We start from the raw sequence: 22,568 nt of genomic DNA, 5'->3' as shown, positions 1-22,568 counted from the left end.
GCCATATTGTTCCTTCAATCACATCCTTTACAGCTGTTGTTGTTCCAGGTTCCTCATTGGTTATAAGCTGCAGCCTCTCAAAGCCCCCACATACCTCTCCATCTCCCCCTGCATGGTCAGGACCTTTAGTTTTTTGGAGGCAGTAACGTTCTGAGTCTCTCTGTCCCCTAGGCCACCTGGCTGCCTCAAATGCCTTCTGAGATCCCTTTAAATTTTCACCAGGCTGTGATTCTCCAGCCCCCTTTTGCTCTGCCTTTTTCTCAGGGAAGACTCTCCAATACCACTCAAGTTTTCCACTTCTCGTCCTTTCAAACCATCTTTCATGGCTTATCTTCTCTAAAATACATTTCCCAGTAGTCCCTTTTGCTTTGTTAGTTTCCCAATTTGATTTTTTCATGGCTCACACAACCAAGGTTCAGTTCACAGGTCACATTATCCCTTCCCACCATCATCAAACCATGCCCCTTCCTGAGCTAGACTGAACCCTCCTACCCCCTCAGTTGAAGGCCCTCTCCTCTGGTCACATCTTAAGCCCTCCATCCTCTTCCTACTCACCCTCAATTGACCAGACACCTGCCTTCCAGGCCATCAATTCTCTTCCCTTAACCTATCACTCAGACTAGACTTTCCCTTCTTAGGTGCAGTGCTCCTCCTCTCCTCAACTTCAACCCCAATGTTGTTAGGCCAGAAATCACAGCTCTTGACTTACCCTGATTCAAAGTGCCAGGAAACAACCCAGTCAAAAATATCCCTTAAAACTCAAAATTTTAAGAGTAGACACTGGGGTCCTTTGATAGTGCAGTGATGTTTTTTGGTTCCAGAAAAGAGTAAGACAGTCAGAGATCCAATTCAGATGGTAAAAGTAGGCAACATTCATCATTTGTGTTGTCTTTTGTAGGAAATTAAGTCCAAAACAACATAAATCCTGAAAAGCACTTGTCAAGGCTGTGTGCAAATTTATTTTAGACTAGCTTATGTTGCCTGCCTTTCCCAAAACTTTGTAAGACAATTTTGCATAGCAATTTTACAGAGAAACACTGACATTAAAGAGTCTGCCCTCAGCATTCCCCTCCCGACTCCCACCACCTTCCACCACACCTCCCCACCCCCAAGTCCATTTACAGCTTCTCAGGTCACTGAGTGACTCAGAGGGAAAACTCTTTTCTTTCTCTTTCACTTCTTGTTTGCTTCCGTTTTCGACGCTCATTTTTTTAAGATCTTTTAACTGTATTGTGACAGCCCAGAAACGCCCAGGGCTCAGAAACTGAGGCATCAGAATAAAAACCGACAATCACCAAGCAGAGGAGGAAAACGAGAGCAGAGGAAACAGAAGTTCCTCAGCGGGACAGGTAAGGATTTGTCCTGTCTTTCCTCTTCCATGGGGGCTTTCTTCCAGTGCCCCTTTATTCCATTTGAGAGCCGCGGATCAGGGAACCCCATTGTCTCTCCATTCAGTCCCTTTGCGCTGCTTGGCTCTGTAGCTGGAGTGTCCTCTCTCACGTCCGGCGGGCAGAGGACTCCCCAGCCTCCTGCCAGCGAGGCTCGAGCATCATCTCCTACAGGACGCCTTGGCTGTCCTCCTAGGGGCCACTGCCTGCTCTCCAAAGCCTCCGCTTCTGTGTTATCTTCTCCCCAAACCTCTGCTAAGCTGCAAGGTGCGCCAAGGCGGGCTGTTTTCCCTGCTCTCCGTATCCCTAGCTCTCATCCAGGTGCTCTGCACGACAAACGTTGACTGATTGAGGGGTGTCAGAGATTCCGGGAAAATGACCAGCACCACGAAAAGACTGAACACTCTAATGGAGAACGTTAGGGATGAGCCAAGTTTAAGTCCTGAAAGAGTGCCCGCAGCGGGCTGAGCGCTCACTAGCTCCTCTCTGTCTCACGGACTGTTTCTGATCTCCGCCCCTCTCCCCTGCTTTTTTACAACCTGGTGACCGAAGGGATCTTTCCTCCCTTCCATCTTATTTTCTGGCTCACTCTCACCTATTCACATCGTTCCTATAGCCTTGAACTTTAGGGTTCTAACGAGAGAGGTTCTTAATTTGGGGTCTACAGGCATCCATGGGGTTCATGGAGAGTTTTTAGGGGGTCTGTGATCTTGGATGGGAAAAATTTCATTTTTATTTCAATAGAATTAGTTTCCTTTCAAATCCCATTCTATTTGGCACAATAGAAAACATTATGTGAAAGGATCCATAGGCTTCCCCAGTGTCCAACGGGTCCAGGACCCAAAAAACGTTAAGAACTCCTGTTCTCTTAGTCAAAAAGTCATCAATATTTACTAAGCACCTACTGTGTGCCAGCTCTGCCCTAAGAGATGTAGACACAAAAAGATCTTTGAACAGCAGAGAGGCTTTATCTGGTGAGGAGAGGCTAGAGAAGTTTTGGCAGGAAAATGTGGCCAAAACCCAATTCAACTCTTCCAAGGTTGTCCAGGATGAAACTGCTTTAGATTTTTCTAGTCACAGAATTTAACACTGGGACATCTCGTGCTTTATTTTGGGGAATAAGAACTAGCATGTCTGTAAAAGTGTTAGCATTCCTATAGCATTTTAGAGTTTGTAAAGCCCTTTAAAATAATTTAGTTTTTCCTCACAACAATCCTTGGAGGTGATATTACTGTCCCCATTTTTAGAGAAACTGAGGCAAATAGAGGTGAAAGAACTTTCCCAGGATAACTATCTGAGGCTCCATTTGAGCTCAGGTCTTCCTGACTTTCAGGCCCAGCACTCTCTCTCCATTGCATCACCTAACTGCTTTTCAGAACAGAAAGGGAAGAGGATGAGGCAATAAGATCAAGAATATTGACAAGGTACTACTAACTTTGCTTTAAAATTTGCGTGGCTTACGTTGTGGAGGCAGCAGTGACACAGTCCAAAGAATAGTGGACTTGGAGTCAGAAGACATTAGTTTGAGCCTCCTGCAGAACCCCTTTCTAGCTACAGGATCCTTCTTGTCCTCCATTTACTCATCTGTAAAATGGGTGTCGTGGAAGCATCATTGTGAGGATGCAGTGACATAATACATTAAAACTATTTGCATGCGGTAAGCGTTAAAGCCCTGTAGAAATGCTAACGATTGCTCTCAAAAATATTATTTAATTTGAGCCCAAAAAAAAATCACTCCGACAAATGAAGAAATTAGGCATCATCCTCATTTTACACACAGGGAAACTGAGAACTAAGAAGTTTCAGATCTTTGCCGAAAGTCACAGTGGGAAGTAGGTGGCAGAGCTCAAACCCAAAACAAGACTTGTGGTTTTCTTTCCCCCAATAGTGCTGTCTCTTCTTTGTCACTAGAGGGCACTAGAGGGCAACTCAGATGTCAGAGTCAGAGTACTCCCTCTCAGTCAGGAATTAACCAACAGGAGCAGGGAGGGAGAGAATCTACATAAGGACCCTAGGGGGTGCCATAGGGCAAGATGCCCTGCACCTAGAGTCAGGGAGACCTGAATTCAAGTGTAGCTCCAGATATTCACTAACTGTGGGATCATGGGCAAGTCACTGAACCTCTGTCTGCCTCAGTTTCCTCCCCCATAAAGTGAAGCTAATACCACCTCCCTCTCAGAGTTGCTGTAAAGACCAAATGAGATTTAGAAAGCTCTGAGCTCAGTGCCTGGCACAAAATATTAAGTAAGTCAAAAAGAGCAACCTTCTAATTACTAACATCGAGGATTAAAATGAGATCTAGGCTCACTAAAGGGGTCCTGGAGGATGCCCAGCACAGAGGATGAATCCAGGCTTCTTCACCTCCCTCCAAGGGAGCTCAGAGGACCCTGTGAACTGCAAAGGGGAAAATATTTTGATAACTGTATCTCATAGAATCAGCTTCTTTGTAACATCTGTATTTTATTTTGCGCATTTCAAGACCATTATCTGAGCAAGTGTCCATAAACTTCATCAGATTGTTACCAGGAGTCCAGACACACAAAAGTGCATCCCTGTTCTAAATGGAAGAGGGACCCCCTGCAGAGGAGGAGACCTACTTCACTTTGCCTCAACCCCATCCGACTGTAGGGCCACCAGAAAGAGACTTAAAATCACTCAAAGGTTTGACCTAAATAGCCACACAGGGAAAACCAAGTAGATGAAAGGCACCTAGTGATCACTACACAAATGTGTCTTGGATAGATGATGTCACTGGACATTGAGCTAGTCTTGAAAGGAACAGGAAAAGGAGCATCATACGTATGGCTTTAGGAAAAAAGAAAAATTCTTTTTTGTTATTTCAGGGTCCTCCCTGAAAGAATAATGCTTTAACACAAAGATTTTTCTGATGATTTATAACTGACTGCAAATCAAGGGACAGTACAGTTGTGGAAGAATGGGAGTTAAGCATCATCTGCAGGGTAATAAGGAACCATGTAGCAGATATGGACAGGCTGCAAGCTTCTACAAATGAGGATTTCTGTGAGAGAGACAATATAAGGCATGTAATCAGAGAAAGGTACAGATGAAAACAAACTGACAGTTTGACCACAGGAGCTCCAAACCGAGCAGGAACCATAGCAGCACACAGAAGTACAGAAACTTGATGGAGCTGCCTCAGAGCCAGGCAGACCTGGGTTCAGGTCCTACCTGACACATACTGGCAGACCTCTCAAGCCCTAAGTGTCCCTGAAAGCTCTTTAAGACTATGAGTTATGGAGAGGGTACCTGTCTTCATCAAGAGAGGGAGATGTTCTATTGAGAGTTCCCAAGCCAAGGAAATGACAGGTCTAGTTCCTACCTTCCCTTTCACCTCTCCCCCCACCAAAGAACAAATAAATACATACCTAGGTTTACCTCCTGACCGTGACAAGCTTTGGAGTCAGAGGCCCTGAATTTAAATCATGCCTCTGTCATTCATCACCTATGTGATGTTAGAGAATCATTTCCCATGTCTGGGACTCATTTAATTATCTATGAAATGAAAGGGTTGGACAAGTCTAAGGTCATTCTAGCTCCAAATCTAAGATTCCAGGATCTGATGACAACTTTTCTCAATTATGACTTTTTTTGACTCTCAATATATACAGTACATGTTCAGAGCCGTAGCCATGTAGTTCCTTCCAGAGACAAATAAAATTCACTGAAAAGCTCTGTCAGCCATCTTCTACAACAGGTACTTTGTGCTACTTAGGCCTCACCTTTTCCAGGTTTACATAAGTCTCCTAAAAACCAGCTTTGGGCAGAAGGAAAAGGCACACTGAAAATGAAAGCCAAGTTTAACTCTTTACTGGATAAGTTAGTAACTACACAGATGCACACAGAAATGGTGGCTATATTATTACAGGATCCTCAATTTTGAACTAGGAAGAAGTTGTCATTGAGTCCAAGCCCACCTCCCCTCATTTTACAGATGTGATCACTGAGGTCAGAAGGGAAGCGACACCCAAGGTCACAGAGCCAGTCACTGTCTGAGGTGGGATTCCAACTCAAATCTTTCTGTCTCTGAGTCTAGCACTGTATTCACTATGGCACTGTCTTCCACTGGGAAGGAAATGATGAGCTCTGCTGGCTTCACCATCTTTAAGGGCACATCCCATGGGGTGTCCTACAGAAATATCAGCAACATTCAGTTACTGTTCTTACGTCTTCTTCAGTGGAACACTTCTATTCTAAGCAGAGCTTTTCTATTTAAAAATTCCATATTCAAAGAAACAAACCTGCCCTGAGCCCCTTCATCTGGCTGGATTCCCAGATGCCTGATCAGTTTGCCACTGACTTTATTTTGCCTTTTTTTAATCACCTTCTTACTTACTTCCCCTCCTTGGTCCACTCCTCTATTCTCTCTGCTGTCTTTTAGGCTCCTCACTCTACTCAACAGATGATGTTATCTTTATATTGAAAGGGGCATCAGGGGTCCTATGAAGCTGGGTTCAGGTAGAAAGGGGAGAAGCAGAAAGGATCAAACATTTGGGGTTTGGTTAAGGAAAACAGACAGCAGTCAATTACAAGGCCCCATAATAACATTCGGTAAAGGCTGGACAAACCCAGAAGGTGCTCAGGAGGTCACCTAATGATCTCTGCCAGATGAAGGAGAATACCTTTTTCTTCTTTCCTAATGACTGTCAGATGAAGGGAAGGCTTTGGAAGTAATCAAATGTGAAAGGCAAGGGAGAATCAAGATCTTTTGTAACTTCCCAGCTCCAATTTATAAGATCCTAGAGGTCATCTTTAATAGGTCCAACTTCTTCATTTAACAAAGGGGAAATCTGAAGCACAGATAATTTAATGATTTGTCCATGATCACACATCCAGCATTCTTTCTACTCTACTACACTGCTTTACATTTCTATCCCTCTCGTAATCCACAATACAGAGTACTCCAAAAGTCTTAGTGCAGTTTCACATTTCAGTAACTTGAAAGTGTGCTAATACTTTGGGGACATCTTGTGTGTGCATGTAGGTATGCATACATACACACCCACATATGTGTTTGTGTATATATATGTAAAGAGAGAGAGAGAGATTTGTATAAGGGTACATATATTACATGTTCATCTAAACTTACATATAAACATGTATATTTGAAATATGGGTATATTTAATATGTATATTTTATATATGTGTGTATACATACAAAGAAATGTATGTTCAAATCTCAGTTGGTAGCAAATCATTGTGTAATATGGGATAAGGCAAAAAACAAAACCCACCAAAGACACTTCACAGAATCTCAGAATTGAAACAGACCTTAAGGACCACTTAATCTAGTCCAAACTTGAACCAAAACTTTTCAATCACATACTTGATAAGTGGTAATCTACCAACTCAAACACAGTTAGTAAGGAGGAATGTACTACCCAAGGCAACCCATTCTACTTTTGGACAGTTCCAAATGGGCCGAAGGTGGCACCATGGATACAATGCCAGGTCTAGAGTCAGAAAACCTTATATGTCTGAGTTCAAATCTTGTCTCAGACACTGACCAGCTGCATGACCCTCAGCAAGTCGCCTTGTTTGCCTCAGTTTCCTCATCTGTAAAATGAGCTGGAGAAGAAAATGGCAAACCACTTTCAGTAACACAAGAACCCCAAATGGGGTCGTGAAGACCCAGCCATGACTGAAATGATGGAGCAACAACTGCAAGGAAAATTTGCACATAGTTGTTTGCATGTTGCCTCCCCCATCAGACTGGGAGATCATTGTGAGCAAAGACTATTTTTACCATTCTTTGTAGTCTCAGTGATAGCACAATGCTTGGCACATAGTAGGTGCATAATAAATGCTTGCTGACAACTTCTGATAGCTGCACCTGGAAGTGACTGTCTTATAGCTTCTTACCACTGCTATTTTTACCTTTATAGTCTCAGTGACAGCACAATGCTTGGCACACAGTTGGTGAATAATAAATGCTTGCTGACTACTTCTTATACCAAACTTAGATGTGCCTGTCCTATAACTTCTTCCTCCCACTGCTCCCAGTTCAACACTGTAGGCCCAAGCAGAATATTTAAAATAATTAAAAGCAGCCTGTATGATATCCCTCTGGGTCTTCTTTGAATTAGACAAAATTTACTAAGTCCTCCAACTGACCATCACATAGCAGGAGTTGAATCTAGCTGTACTGGACAAGAAATACTAGCTCAGGCATGAAGAAACAGAGAATGAAGGATTACCATGGCATTCCTTGGGTCTGCCTTGGTCAGATACATCTTGAGTCTTGTATTCAGTTCTGGGAGGTTTAGGTCTAGGTCAACAATGTTTTAAGATGGACTTGGAAAAGCTAGAGGGTATCCATCCACAGGAGACTTACCAGAGTTGTGAGATGACTGGTGCCAGTCATTGGAATCAATTGAAGGAAGTAAGGATGTTGGGCCTGCAAAGAAGGGTCAGTTGTTTTGAAGTATTTGATGGGCTGTTAAGCAGAAAAGGAACTCAATTTGCTCTGGCTGGTCTCCAGTGATTGATTAAGGGTAGAAATGTCAAGAGGCAAAATTGGACTTGATGTTAGGAAAATCTTCATAACAATTAGAGCTGCCCTGAAATGTAATGGGCTGCTTTGGGAGAGAGTGGGTTCCCCGCATGAGAGGCTTTCCAGCAAAAACTAGATGATCATTCTCTGTGACATTATAAAAAAGATTCTTGCTGAAGTATTAGTTGGGTTCAATGGCCAGGGAGTTATCTGGCAACTATGAAATTCAGTGACATTTATTTTTACTCTTCCAAACAGTCATAAAATCCTGAAACCCCAAAGCAAAGTAAAATCCACAATCCAGTGTAATGCTCTTAGAAAAAACTGGGTTCACGATAAAGAATCATGGTACACCAAGAGACATCACCTCATAGCTCTAGCCAGAGTCAAGGCAAGAGGATACCTAGACTGTCAGCAAAATATGGATCAGAAAAACAGAGTGGCATTAGACAAAAACTAGAAAGACAGAGACGAGGCAAAGCCAAGGCAGAACAAGAAAAGAGAGGGTGAAGTATCTAATACAAGGAGAAAAAACACTGAGTCAAGAATTCAGGGAGTCTCAAGATATTTTGTGCCAAAGACCTATTAGGCAGTCTAGTGAAGGCTATGCTTCCCATTTAAGAATGATGCTTTAAATACATAAATTAAAAAACGTAAGATCTTCAAAAATACCAATTATCTTCAAATACATTATCAAACTATTAAAAAAAGAACCCAAGCTAGGAATACCTCATAGATAGCACATCAGGTTTAGGATATGAGACAAGGAGGACGAGATTTCATCAATGAATTCTTGGACTTCTTTGTAACCCCCAGAGCAATTCAATTAATATTACTTGTGTAATGGCCACCCACTTATGAAAGGAAGGAAGGAAGGAAGGAAGGAAGGAAGGAAGGAAGGAAGGAAGGAAGGAAGGAAGGAAGGAAGGAAGGAAGGAAGAAAGGAAGGAAGGAAGGGGGGAAAGGAGGGAGGAAAGAAGGGGGAAGGGAGAGAGGAAGGAATTTAAAATCAATATGGCCAGTAAATCTTTGTTCCTCACTGACTCCCTGCAAGGGCCCTGTTGTGTCCCCAGTTATTTTCATTAACTATTAGAGGACGGTGGTAAAAGATAACAGGATAACAGTACTCTCAGAATTCAGCTTGGACAAAAGTTTTTAACCTAGGGTCCAGGAGCTTTTTTTTGCTTCAATAATTTGAGCACTCTACTGCAATGTAATGTTTTCTTTATAATTCTATGGATTTTATTTTATACATTTTACTTTGAGAATGAATCCATACTCTTAAACAGAATAATAGTAACAACTTCCACACAATGAAGACCCATTTCCATAAAACTGATCATTATGGTTAAGGCTGAACAAAAAGGGTGCTGCTCTTCATGAAACTAATAAAAGTACATTCTGCCTCTTTGTTGGATCATAGTCCTTATCAATTTCAGGGACCCTGGGTTACTCCTTGAATTAGTCAGGTCCCTCCCTTTGAGAAAGAGGTCAGGCTTTTTGTAAGAATGAAGTAAAAATGTTTCAGTGCAGGACGTTATTCCTTAGAATCTGATCAAATACAAATTAGGTTTTCTATCCAAGTGAGACTAAGAAATTTAGGATAGGACCCTATCCTAATATTATTTCTTAATATTTTAAGAGAAATAGGAAGCCTTAATAGTTATACTTCCATAACACTAACTACCTTCAAAACCTTAAATAAATCATTGACCCTCACTGAGACTCATTGTCCTCATACATACTATGACAGTGGATTGGACTATCCATGTTGTAAGACTCCTTCTGCTTCTGAATTCTCCAGTCCTATGTTTCATATCACAAACTGAGACAAATAGAGACATCACTGCTCTGTCTTATAGAGTGAATTAGGGCTGATTAGATCAGAAAAGTCTCTGGATTTACTTACTCTATGCTATACCAATCAAACTACTAGACAATTATTTTCTACAGCTAGAAAAAATAATATCAGAATTCATCTGGAAGAACAAAAGGTCCCGAATATCAAGGGAACTAGAGAAAAAAAATGGTAGAGAAAGTGGCCTAGCCCTACCAGATCTCAAATTGTATTATAAAGCAGCAATTATCAAAACCACTTGATACTGGCAAAGAAACAGAGGGGTAGACCAGTGGAATAAGTTAGGTACTCAAGACACAGTAGTCAATGAATATCGCAATCTGCTGTCTGATAAACCCAAGAACCCCAGCTTCTGGGATAAGAACTCACTGTTTCACAAAAATTGCTGGGAAAACTGCACAGCAGTGTAGCAGAAACTGGGCATGGATCAATGCCTGACACCATACACAAGAATAAAATCCAAATAGATATATGATCTACATATAAAGAATGATACTATGAACAAATTAGGGGAGCAAGAAATAGTGTATTTGTCAGATTTATGAAGAATGGAGAAATTTTTGACAAAACAAGAGATAGAGAACATTTTGAAGTGCAAAATGGGTAATTTTGATTACATGAAACTGAAAAGGTTTTGCACAAACCAACCCATTGCCACCAAGAGGAGGGGAAGTAGAAAACTGGGAAAGAATTTTTGCAACTAACGTCTGTGATAAAGGCCTCATTTCTAAAATATATAGAGAATTGAAACAAATGTACGAGAATAGAAGTCATTCCCCAATTGATAATGGTCATAGGATATGAACAGGCAGTTTTTAGAGGAAGAAATTAAAGCTATCTATAGTCATATGAAAAAAATGCTGTAAATCACAATTGATTAGAGAGATGCAAATCAAAACAACTCTAGGTACCACATCACACCTATCAGATTGGTTAACATGACAAAACAGGAAGAAGGTAAATGTTGGAGAAGATGTGGGAGAGTTGAAGCACTGATTCATTGTTGGTGGAGCTCTGAGTTGATCCAACCATTCTGGAGAGCAATTTGGAACTATGCCAAAAGTTCTACAAAAATGTGCAAGCCTTCTGCAATATCACTTCTAGGACTGTACACACAAGAAATCATAAAAATGGGAAAGGAACCCACATGTACAAAAATATTTATAGAATCTCTTTTTGTTGTGGCCAAGAACTGGAAATCGAGGGGATGCCCATTAATTGGGGAATGGCTGAACAAATTGTGGTATATGAATGTAATGGAATACTATTGTGCTATAAGAAATGATGAACAGAAAGGCTTCAGAGAGGCCTGAAAGGACTTATATGATCTGATGCTTAGTGAAAGAAGCAGAGCCAGGAGATCTTTGTACACAGTAACAACTACAGTATGCAATGAATTTTTCTGGTAGACTTAGCCCTTCACAGCAAAGCAAAGATCTAAAAAATTCCCAATGGACTCTTGAGGCAAAATCCCTTCTATATCCACAGAAAGAACTATGGAACTGGATCACAGAATGAATCAGACCATTTTCCCTTGTGTTATGTTTTGTTTTGTTTTGTTTTCATGGTTTCTCCTATTCATTTTAATTCTTCTAAGCAACATGACTAAAGTGAAAATGTATTTAATAAGAATGTATGTGTAGAACTTAGATGAGACATGACATCCTGGGGAGGGATGGGAAAAGGAGGGGGGAAAAGGGAGAGGGAATGGGAAAAAAATCTAAGATATATGAAAATGAATGTAGAAAACTTAAATTAATAATAATGATAATAATAATAATAAAAGTCTCTGGATCTTAAAGGAAACAAAAGGCTCCTATCACACATAAGGGGAGTCACAAATGATGGCAAGAGAGCAGTCCTGTGGGTGCTTCATCCTGGCTCCGTATTTAGAAATAAAAATTGGGCATCACAGTGCCAGACTTTCCATTTGCAGGTAACTAACCACTTTCAACATGGCCTCTGATGTCCTGATGCCAGGCCCAGTGTGTCTAATTGAGAATGACAAAGGAGAACTGAGAGTGAACCAGAAATCACTGGAGATTCTATCTTCAATAACTGAGCCTATGGTGGTGGTGGCTATTGTAGGCCTGTATCGCACTGGCAAGTCCTACCTGATGAATAAGCTGGCAGGGAAAAAATCAGGTATGTGAGGTCAATAAAGTAATGGTATGTATGCATGGGTTAGCCCTTTAGCAAATTTAACATATATGTTTTTCATTTTGGTGAATTGTCTTCAAGAAGGAGGGATAGCTCTGGAAAGTCAAGGTCTCTTTCTGACCTCTGCCTTAGACCCCTTAGGGCAATCTGGAAGACCAAAGGGAGTTTTCTTCCACTTTGCCTTAACAATATCTGATACATAAACATGCAAGTATGTTGTATATGTATTTCACATGCATAATAAGTACATATTTAATAATGTGCACATGTATAAGTCATATGTGCTGTATACACTGTGTATATAATGTAATAAATTATACAACTGTGCATTGATGTGTATATATGTGATATATGTACATTATGTAATATTCATGCAACATAGAGCCTGATAGAATACATGTACCCATTACATGTCTTATGCACAAATATGCAACTTCCATGTATGAATATTTATTTATATATCCATATATACACCACTTTAAAATTTACAAAGCATTTTCCATACCTTATTCCATTAGAACCTGATAACAAGCCTATGAGGTAGATACTACTAGTCTTATCAACATTTTACAGATGAAGAAACCGAGTCATAAGATTCTTGCCCATAATCACAGAGCAAGCAAATATTAGAGTTGGGATTTGAACCCAGGTCTTCCCAAATGGTGGCCTTATACCCTCTGATTTATGCCACATTGATTCAGTTTCACCTTAGAAGAAAACTCAAGATGACTTTTGGGAATAGGATAACTGTGATGGTGATTTATGTGAGCATTCTAATAAACTTTATGACAAAGACTGTGTGGTACTGAGGGAAAACCAAAGGCAGTCAAACAATCTGGGCTTAGGACTCAGTTCTCATATTTGCTAAGTAAATTGGACACATCACTTTGTCTCTCTGACTTCATTTGCAAAATGAAAGAGGGAAATTAAGAGGATATCAAAAGCCTCTTCTGACTCTAAGTCAAAGATCCAGTAACTCATGGGCTCCCTTCTATGTGTCCAGACATCTTTTACATTATTCCCATTCACATATGCTAGAATTCAGGCAAACTGGAGAAAGGACTAATTCCCAAACTGGTTGAACCATTACCTGTTTCTATGTCTTCACTGACACTATTTCCTATTCCTCTTGGTCATATTTCCACAGGTTAAAATCCTACTTAGTCTTCAAAGCCCAGTTTAGGTGTGCCTCTTCCTCTCTGAAGATATCCCAGGCCCTTAAGCCAAGATATGAAATGTCCCTCCCCTGAATTCCTATTCATATCTTATGCCTGCCTAAGACATATTTGTTTTTTCAACACAATTTTCTGTGCATATCTCATATCTCCTAAGAAGACAGATGTTACTGAAAGAAGAGACCATATCCTGTTTATCACAATACCACCCATAGCTTCTAGGGCAGTGCCTTGCACAAAGTAAATAAATAAATGAAATGAATGAATAGATGGATGGATAAATGGATGAATGATGAGGAAGTCAATAAGAGAAAACTTCCTAGGTATCTCTACTGGTCTCTGAAATATAAGAAAATGTTCCTACTTGCAATGATCAGGCATTCTGTATCTCTCTGATGGTAATTTAAAAATTAGACCTAAAATACAGATTCTGTTTTGTGTCATCTCCTCTTCACTACGTATGGGAAAATAGCCAATTTTCTTGCAGTGAAGAATTAACATTAAACAGCTGTACTAATTTCAAGACACTCACCAAATATGAGTCCCCAGATTGCTCCATGTTCATCTCTCCAAACTCTTGTGCAGGCTTCTCCCTTGGCTCCACAGTGCAGTCTCACACCAAGGGCATCTGGATGTGGTGTGTTCCTCATCCCAAGAAATCAAATCACGCTCTTGTTCTCCTGGACACAGAGGGCCTGGGTGATGTGGAGAAGGTAAGAAGGGAGGACACTGTTCATGACCGATTATGAAAGAGAGCATACCATGACTATTATAACATTTAGACCTGCAAAAACCTAAGGGAGTTGAATTTTCACCTAGTATACAGGTATGTTGATCTAGGAGCAGTCATGGGAGCAGAAAAGTGTCATGCAATAAGGTCAGGAAATGTGTTCTGATTCCTAGGGTGACAACAAGAATGACTCGTGGATCTTTGCCCTGGCTGTACTACTGAGCAGCACCTTTGTCTATAACAGCATGGGCACCATCAACCAGCAGGCCATGGACCAGCTGCAGTATCCTTTCTGGGATTTGAGAGAAGAGGACAGTTGGGGAAGGGAGGAGGGGGGCAACTAATTTCCCCAATATCTCTCTGAATCCCATGTTCTGTTCCTCATGTTCTAATGACAGGTATAAGAGCGTACATGTGTTGTGTGTATATACATACACACATACACACACATATTCACATATCACAAGTTTTCACACACATATACACATATCACAAATTTTAGAGAAATTACTCTACATGTTTCATGATGACAAAGAAATCAGTTGACTCAGGCCCAAGGAGAAGTAAAAGTTTTCAGAGAAGTGAAGGAATTGTGGAACAAGGGCTGACACTTTTTCTGCCATATTTCCTTAATTAATTTCCCAGCTATGTGACTGAGTTGTCAGAGCGCATCAAGAGCAAATCTGCCCCCAACACTGATGGAGTAGAAAACTCCTCAGATTTTGTGACATTCTTTCCAGACTTTGTGTGGACTGTGCGTGATTTCACCTTGGAGCTGGAAATTAATGGGAAACCCATCACCTCTGATGAGTACCTGGAGATCGCACTGAAGCCTAAGAAAGGTTCCAGGGCTTGAGAGTTGGGCGGGGATGTGGGGAGTAAGCGGAGGAGAAAGAAGGGAGGAGTAAACCATCTCCCAAATTTATTTTATATTCTGAATACAGATTTCTCTAGTTATGGTTCCCTGCCTATTTGAAGACAAGGAAAGTTATTCCTTTTTGGCTGAATCTAGACTATTGCCTTCAGTGAAAAATTGAATCCCTCTTCTATCTTAGGAACAATTCCTTTGTCTTTTTTCATCATCATCATCATCATCATCATCATCATCATCATCATCATTATCATCAGCAAGCTTTTGTTAACGATCTGTATTGTGCCAACTACAGTGCTAAGCACTGGATGTATAAAGAAGGATGTGTGGGAGAACAGTCCCTGCCTTCAAGAAGCCCATATTTTAATGGGGGAGTCAACATGCAAAGACCTAGTACTAATAAGCTTATATTGACCCAAAGAGAGGTTCCCGAAAGGGGCATCACTTTACAGAGCTTCTCTGAAGTCCAGGCTCTATTGTCTGTTACAAGACTCCTCCTTCCCTTCTCTCAGGCAAACCAGAGGAAGTTAAAATGTTCAACCTACCTCGTCAGTGTATCCGCCAGTTCTTCCCCAAGAAGAAATGCTTTATCTTTGATCGACCTACACACCGAAAGAAGCTTTCTCAGCTCGAGAAACTTCGTGACAGTGAATTGGAACCTGAATTTGTGGAACAAGTGGAAAGTTTCTGCTCCTATATCTTCCAGCATTCCAATGTGAAAACTCTCCAGGGAGGCATTAAAGTCAATGGGCCCCGTGAGTCTTTTGTTCCTCCTATTCACTTCCAGTACTTTTCTTTGGCTGTTTTTAAGAGAACTGAAGAGGAAAGCAGAAGGGAGCACCCTCCCAGGAGAACCCCTCATAAAGATATAATCTGCTGGACTTGATAACAAAAGACCTTTCTGGTTTCCTGTCCATAGTCTCTCATTTACATAGTCTCTCATCATGGGCCCTCCTTGCTCCACCTCTGTCAGAAAATCTCTAAAAGGCTAAATAAATTCCTTAAAATATAATAAAAAGTTAGAGCTAGAAAAGGCTAACCTGAAAAGTTACGCTTCTTTTAACTATACCCAATCCTCCACCAATGGTGCAATAGTTAAGACAATGAAATGCTTATCCTATTATTTACCATGATACATTCTGACCATGTCCAAAAGAGGGAAGACAAATGGAGTTATCTAGAGAATGGCCAGAGCTACCCTGTTTAGGAAAGATGTTGTACCTTTTTCTATTCTATCCATCACTTCTCATTATTACCATTTAGGACACATCTTACTCCCATATTAAAAAACTTCCTGGAAGTTTCACAGAATCATAAAATGTTAGAGTATGAAAGGATTAATTTGAAAACTTTCAAGACTCTATGTCCAAGACTTTCCCAATAGTACAAGAATTAAGATATAAATGAATTAAGAAGTAATGAAAAGTCAAGTGTACATACCCATTACTTGGCCTGACAGGTTCTGACTATTCTCCTGATGGTTCTGACCTCTTCCATTTTTGTTTTCTGTATAGGTCTAGAAAATCTGATTCTGACCTACATTGAGGCCATCACCAGTGGAGAAATGCCTTGTATGGAAAATGCAGTCCTGGCACTGGCTCAAATAGAGAACTCAGCTGCAGTTCAGCGGGCCCTGACACACTATGAAGCAATAATGATAAAAAGGGTCCAGTTCCCTACAGAAACCCTTCGGGAGTTGTTGGATATACATGCCACCTGTGAGAGTGAAGCCATTGCAGTCTTCATCAAGGATTCTTTCAAAGATGTGGACCAGAAATTCCAAAAGGATTTGGCGGTACTTTGGCTACTCCTATTCATGGGAAAGGAAGGGTCTACATTAAGGAGGGCAGGTCTGGAAAGAAAAAGGAGGCTCTTCCTGAGAACAACAGTTTACTAGAGTCTAAGGTCATAATCTTCAGTCAGTCATGTGATCCTGAAAGTCCATTTGCAGCCTCCTTTAAGTAAAAAAATCACATGGCAAATGTTTTCTAAAAGACGATGGTTGACTATGATATTGCAATACACATATCATTAATTTTGAGACATTGAAAACTACACATGAAAGAGTTTGAAGAATTGAGGATTGTGATCTAAGGTAAAGATAGTAAGGGAAAGGGGCTTTAGGAAATTACATACTGTCCATACTGATTTGTCCTCTTCATATCATCTTTAAGATCTCTTAGGACAGATACATCAGGAGAACCTGTAAAATTAATTCTAGAATCAGGGCATGGTGCTGCTTAGATACATAGGTGGGAGGGGGCAAGGGGTTTTTGAAGAATTCATCTCTAGAAATTCTGGTAAGCTTCTGATATGTTCTCCCAACTGTACCTTTTACACCTCATTTCCTTTATATTGCTTAAAGAGCCAGCTAGAAGCCAAGCGTGATGCCTTTTGTCAGCAAAACCAGGACGAGTCAACAAAACAGTGCAGAGCTTTGCTTCAGGATATTTTCAGTCCTCTGGAGGAAGCAGTGAAGAATGGGGACTTCTCTAAACCAGGGGGCTATCGTCTCTTTCTGCAGAAGACCAAGGAGTTGAAACAGAAATACTACGAGCAGCCCAGGAAGGGGATACAGGTGAACCCTCCCATTAGCAATAGATTCAGGGAGGAGGTGGGGAGGGAACTTTGGGAGTCATTACCAAGCCTTGATGTGAATGAAATTAATGCTAATCAGAATGGTCCACTGTCAAGGCCAGTGTCCTGTGAACAGCCAAACTTTTACCCCAATAGCTTTATTTCCTTTTGCTAATTCATTGTTTTCCCTTTGCCAGGCTGAGGAGACTCTGCAAGAATATTTGAAATCCAAGGAAGATATAGCTGATGCAATCCTGCAGGCAGACCAGTCACTCTCAGCAAAGGAAAAGGATATTGAAGGTGAGAAATCCATGAATACAGTCCTATATCATCTGGCAAGCCCTCAACAGGTAACTTTAACATGACTTGGCCATTAATATGTGGAAAGAGTTCTTTCTTGTTACCAACACCTCCTCTGTCTATAGGCATGTAGGTACACTTGTTTGTTGGTTACTAGATCACATGTTGGAGAATGTCTTTGATCAACACCGAGAAGTTCAGTCTTTTAAATTGAGATAACAAACCAGGGCAGAATGCTGCACCGGGAACCAGTGATCCTTCACCTCTGTAATTTTCTCCAATTTTTCATTATCCTCAGTGGAGCGTGTGAAAACTCAGGCTGCAGAGGCTGCTGCAAAACAGTTGGAGGAAATGCAAAAGAAGACCCAGCAGATGATGGAGCAGAATGAAAGAAGCTACAAGGAGCATATAAACCAATTGACTGAAAAGATGGAAACAGAAAGGAAACAGTTAATAGAAGAACAGAAGAATAACCTAGCTCTGAAACTCCAGGTATGTAAATCCAGGCATTCATGCCTACGAAGCGGTTTCTAATCTTTAAAATGCTGTATAAAAAAAGATTCAAAGGACTTTGGAGTAAGAAGGGACTTCAGAGATAATCAAAGCCATTTCCTCTCATGAGTCTACTCCTGACAATGGTCTCATATAAATCCTTCATTGAGGAGTCAGCCAACATGCTGGGTACCTTCCTTGACTTTTCTTGACAAAGACCCTAGTGGAGTATGTGAAGTGTCTACTGGCAACTGCTCACTCTTGCCACACGATCTTTTCAAAACAAGCTTCTCTGATTAATAGCATCCTTCACCCTGATTGTCTTGAGTAAATCGTAATTAGTAATGTACCTACTTACACCCATCATGTGCTTCTCTCTTGCCCTGTGGCTGATCCTTACCTCTTCCAGGTTGATCAATTAATGAAATAAATTAAATTTAGATTCCATATGCTACTGTTTCAGTCTTTCCTACTATTTGGTTATCACTCCATTTTTGTTAGAAATAAACATTTTTATTTCAGAATTGCCAATTCCTTTCCTTACCTCCCCTTTTCATTACTTCATCATTTTTAAATAATATTTTTATCAACAAGCTTATTTTTATTTTGCTTAACATTTTTTTAAAATTGTAACACACTTTTTATCTCATCTTAAATTGTTTCTATTTCTCTTACAAAAGATCAAATGCCCTAATTCACAGCATATCTAATGACATGGTTAAAGTATCCTATTATTTTTGTGGAGAAATGATTGGTTTATGGACCAGGAACTCTCCCTAGACCATTTTTGGTTTCCCTGGACCAGACTCTCCCCAGATCTACTTAATTTTAGGCTTTTGATAAAGAAATTCTTTGAGGTCACTTTGAGTTTTGAATGCCTTTTTCTATATCCAGGTAAAATGAGCAAATTCAAGGAATATTTAATTTTCAACTACAATTATTTCCCTTCAAGATCAAAGTACATACACACATAATACATACACACACACTTTATAAACTATATAGTATATATACACACCACATTGTTCATAAGTATATAACATACATAGAGTTTATATAGATAAGTGTATATATAATTTTCTACTGCAATTATTTCCTGTCAAAATTAAAGTGTCTGTGTATGTGTGTGTCTGTGTGTGTATATGTGTGTGTGTGTGTATATATGTGTGTGTGTATGTATGTGTATATATATATGTGTATGTGTGTGTGTGGATTTATATGTATATATGTATGTAAATGTGTGTGTGCATGTGAGCGTATGTACTTTACTTATATTTTTATATATAGTATCTATATCTACACCTATATACAAACACACAAATTTTACTCTTGAAGGGGAAATAATTACAACAGGAAATTAAATATTCCCTGAACTCGATTAAATGAATTTATGTATGTAAAAAGCAAACTACAGTTGTTGGGATTATTTCCTGACATAGCTAAGAACTCTGGGGAAATGTGAAACATTATTTTTTCTTAAGTAATTTCAGTTTTCTTTCTTGATTATTTAATATACGCCTTTATCATTCTGAAATTTGATAATGGACGGTCTTGGAGACTGGAATTTCTAATTTCTTCATGCTGAAATCCCATGAATTCCTTCCACTTGTGAGATGTTGTCAGTCCTAATTTACTCTGGGAAATCTTCTGTGCTCACATATATCTTCATGATGGAGTTGAATTTTCGTTTTTGTCAGTACCCTCTAGAATCCCAGTTAAATCCTTGATCCTCTTGATATTTCTTCCATTATCTTTATCCTATTGTGGTCAATATTGGTTTTGGTTGGGGAACATCTAGGATTGTTCTTCACTGCCTTGTTCATTATCTTTTTCATTTTGTTCAACTCTCTTCATTAGGTTTTTTTCCTGCTGCCCTGGATGTTTTTAGTTTTGTGTGACTCTGTAATCTCATTGGTTGTTCTCTGTCTTCCCTTATTCTTTTTTTCTCTCCTTGGGGCTCCTCTGTTTCTTCAGTGAACTAATTATGTACATTCTTTTCTCTTGGTATCTCTACTCTCACCTCTGGTGCTGATTCTTTTTTTTTTTTTTCCTCTCTGGGTCTGAAAGCTGAACCAGAAACTATATGGTGACTGCATGGCTCTGAATGAGGCTAATAATCTCATAATCTCTCCATGTCTTAGTTTCCTCATCTATAAAATAGTCAATTCACTTAATGACCTACTTCACTGGGGTGAAGTGAGCAAAGTGCTTTGCAAACCTGTAAGCACTACGTCAACGGCAGTTAATATTTGATGTTGTAGAGCTTATTAATTGTTGGAGTTTTTGCTTGACTTCATTTGTAGGATAAACTTTACTTTTATCCCTTGTACTTCTATAGCCTTTTTTTTTTTTTTTTTTTTTTTTTTTTTACCACTGTGAGAGGCAAATGCCCCTGGATTTGGAACAAACAGCCAGCCCTTCTTCCAGAGGGAGAAGGCAGGCACAGGGGGCTGATATGTAGCCTGTATTCTGTACTATAACAGCTCCTCCTCCCAGAGACCACAGGCCCATTACCTATTGCAGATGCTACTGTGCATGCTCAGCCTGTGCACTTCTGACTTGGTTTCTCAGCAGACTGCCTTCTGCTGCCTCCTCACACCCTACCCTAACCCTCTGTGCCATGGAGCTGGTGGCAGGAGCCACTCTGGCCCCTCCTTCAGCCCTTTTCACTCCAGTCCATAGCCTTAGAGAAACATTCCACAGGTCATTTAGAGGCTCTGGAGATATACTCATTTGAATCAGGTAAACAGTATTCTCAGAATTCTGTGTGGTCCCTTTTGATTCCATGCTCTTGTTTTATTTCTTTCTCTTTAGGAACAGGAACACTTATTAAAAGATGGATTCCAAAATGAATCGAAGCAGCTTCAAAAACAAATCAGGTCTCTGGAGAACAGACTGAATGAATCCGAAAAAAATAGTAGTAGTTGTGTCATATGCTGAAGACTGGGGCCTTCTCCTTCTTGTTCACCCAAAACGTAACGATGAAGAATTCAAGATCCCTGTGATTTACGGAACACTTCTTGTGTGAGGTCTATTGAAATGCAAGGCTTACAAAGCCAAAGTTATGATTTACTTAGTTTTCTGTCCAGTTGTAACCAGTAACACATTTAAAAACCTAGTGATTCTCCCTAAAGACCTAAAGGTGACTTCAAAATAGGGAAAAAGTATGTGACTGTTCTTTTGTGTTTGATTCTAATTTAAACTGTCTCTGTCAAATTTTCTCCATTTTTCTCAAATAAAGTAGGGCTCTTGGTATTTATATGCATATCCCATGTAGAACTATATTCAGAAATAAAACAATTTCTTATGAGTAATGGTCATTTGTGAAAAGTTTGGTCTCCAAATGAGTGTGAGAAGGGTCATTTCAAGGTGAGAGAATGATGTCTGGGATGAGGTTGGTTACCTATCCACTCTGATTCTCATTGTGATGTTGGTTGGGAGGTGGGAGGAAGAGCCCTGACCCAGATACTGTCTCTCTCTGGCCCCATCCTGGCATGGTCATTCCCATCTCCTCCAGTCCTGTGGATCTCACTTTACCCATTGATGGGAATGAAGAGAGGAGGGGGGCCAAGAGACAGTCTCCTACTCACTCACCAAACATCCTTCTACCATAAAATGAACATAGGAAGAGCTGGGAGAGTAGCTCTTCTTATATCCAGTGTGGTCTAGTTTCCCTTATTCATCCTTCTTTGAGGGGAACTATCACAACATGCACAAATAAAAGCTCTTTTAGTCATCCTGAATCCCTTGTTAGTACTCCCAGCAAGTAAGAGAAAGCTATTTCTCTCTCTACCTCAGTGATTCTTAATCTTTTGTACATCATGGATCCCTTTGACAACCCAGTAAAAACCTAGGGACTCCTCAGAATAATGCTTTTAAATGCATAAATAGGCATATATGCACATCCATTAAATTTTAAAAAATCAAAGTCTACATTTGATGCTATTTGAGTGACGTGAGGCAAGTCATATTACTTCCCTAGACCTCACTTTTCTCATGTATAAAATGAGAGGGTTCAAAAATATGGCTTTTGCTGTCCCTCATGTTTCTGAGAGTCTGTGTTATTGAATAGGAATATATAAATATAAATGGGAATGGGAATATATAAATTATATATGTATACATTTACACATATTCACATACATACATACATAAAAAATGTATGTAAATATGTGTGAATATTCGAGAAGATTTTGCTATTGTTCAGTCATCTCAGTCATATTGGACTCTTCAAAAGCCCCATTTGGGGTTTTCTTGGGGAAAATATTATAGTGGTTTGTCATCTCCTTCTCCATCTCATTTTACAGATGAAGAAAATGAGGGAAAGAGGGTGAAGTGAGTTGACCAGAGTCTCACAGCTAGAAGTGCCTGAGACCAGATGTGACCTCAGAGAGATGAGGGTAAATGGGAGCAGATAAAAGTGCTGATGTGTTAACCTTTCTTTAATGCCAGCAGTCAGGGACACTCCACTGACCTAGTGGAGTGACCTAGGTCATCTACTTGAAG

At 40.1% G+C, this 22,568-nt stretch overlaps 1 protein-coding gene across 1 annotated transcript; it reads left to right on the top strand.

The window, feature by feature from the left end:
• Window positions 1-1,156: 1,156 nt before the first annotated feature.
• On the top strand, window positions 1,157-21,372 carry LOC140529939 (guanylate-binding protein 2-like). Its single transcript, XM_072648989.1, has 11 exons — window positions 1,157-1,349; window positions 11,694-11,902; window positions 13,678-13,805; window positions 13,996-14,105; window positions 14,468-14,664; window positions 15,206-15,448; window positions 16,208-16,488; window positions 17,059-17,271; window positions 17,468-17,570; window positions 17,869-18,062; window positions 20,877-21,372. The coding sequence occupies exons 2-11, from the start codon at window positions 11,713-11,715 to the stop codon at window positions 21,000-21,002; spliced, it is 1,785 nt and encodes a 594-aa protein (XP_072505090.1). The 5' UTR covers window positions 1,157-1,349; window positions 11,694-11,712; the 3' UTR covers window positions 21,003-21,372.
• Window positions 21,373-22,568: the final 1,196 nt, after the last annotated feature.

The sequence above is a fragment of the Notamacropus eugenii genome, chromosome 2 (assembly GCF_028372415.1).
Source record: "Notamacropus eugenii isolate mMacEug1 chromosome 2, mMacEug1.pri_v2, whole genome shotgun sequence".
Lineage (NCBI taxonomy): Eukaryota > Metazoa > Chordata > Mammalia > Diprotodontia > Macropodidae > Notamacropus > Notamacropus eugenii.
Note: the sequence above shows the minus strand (reverse complement) of the source record. Positions and strands in the feature narration are given on the sequence as shown.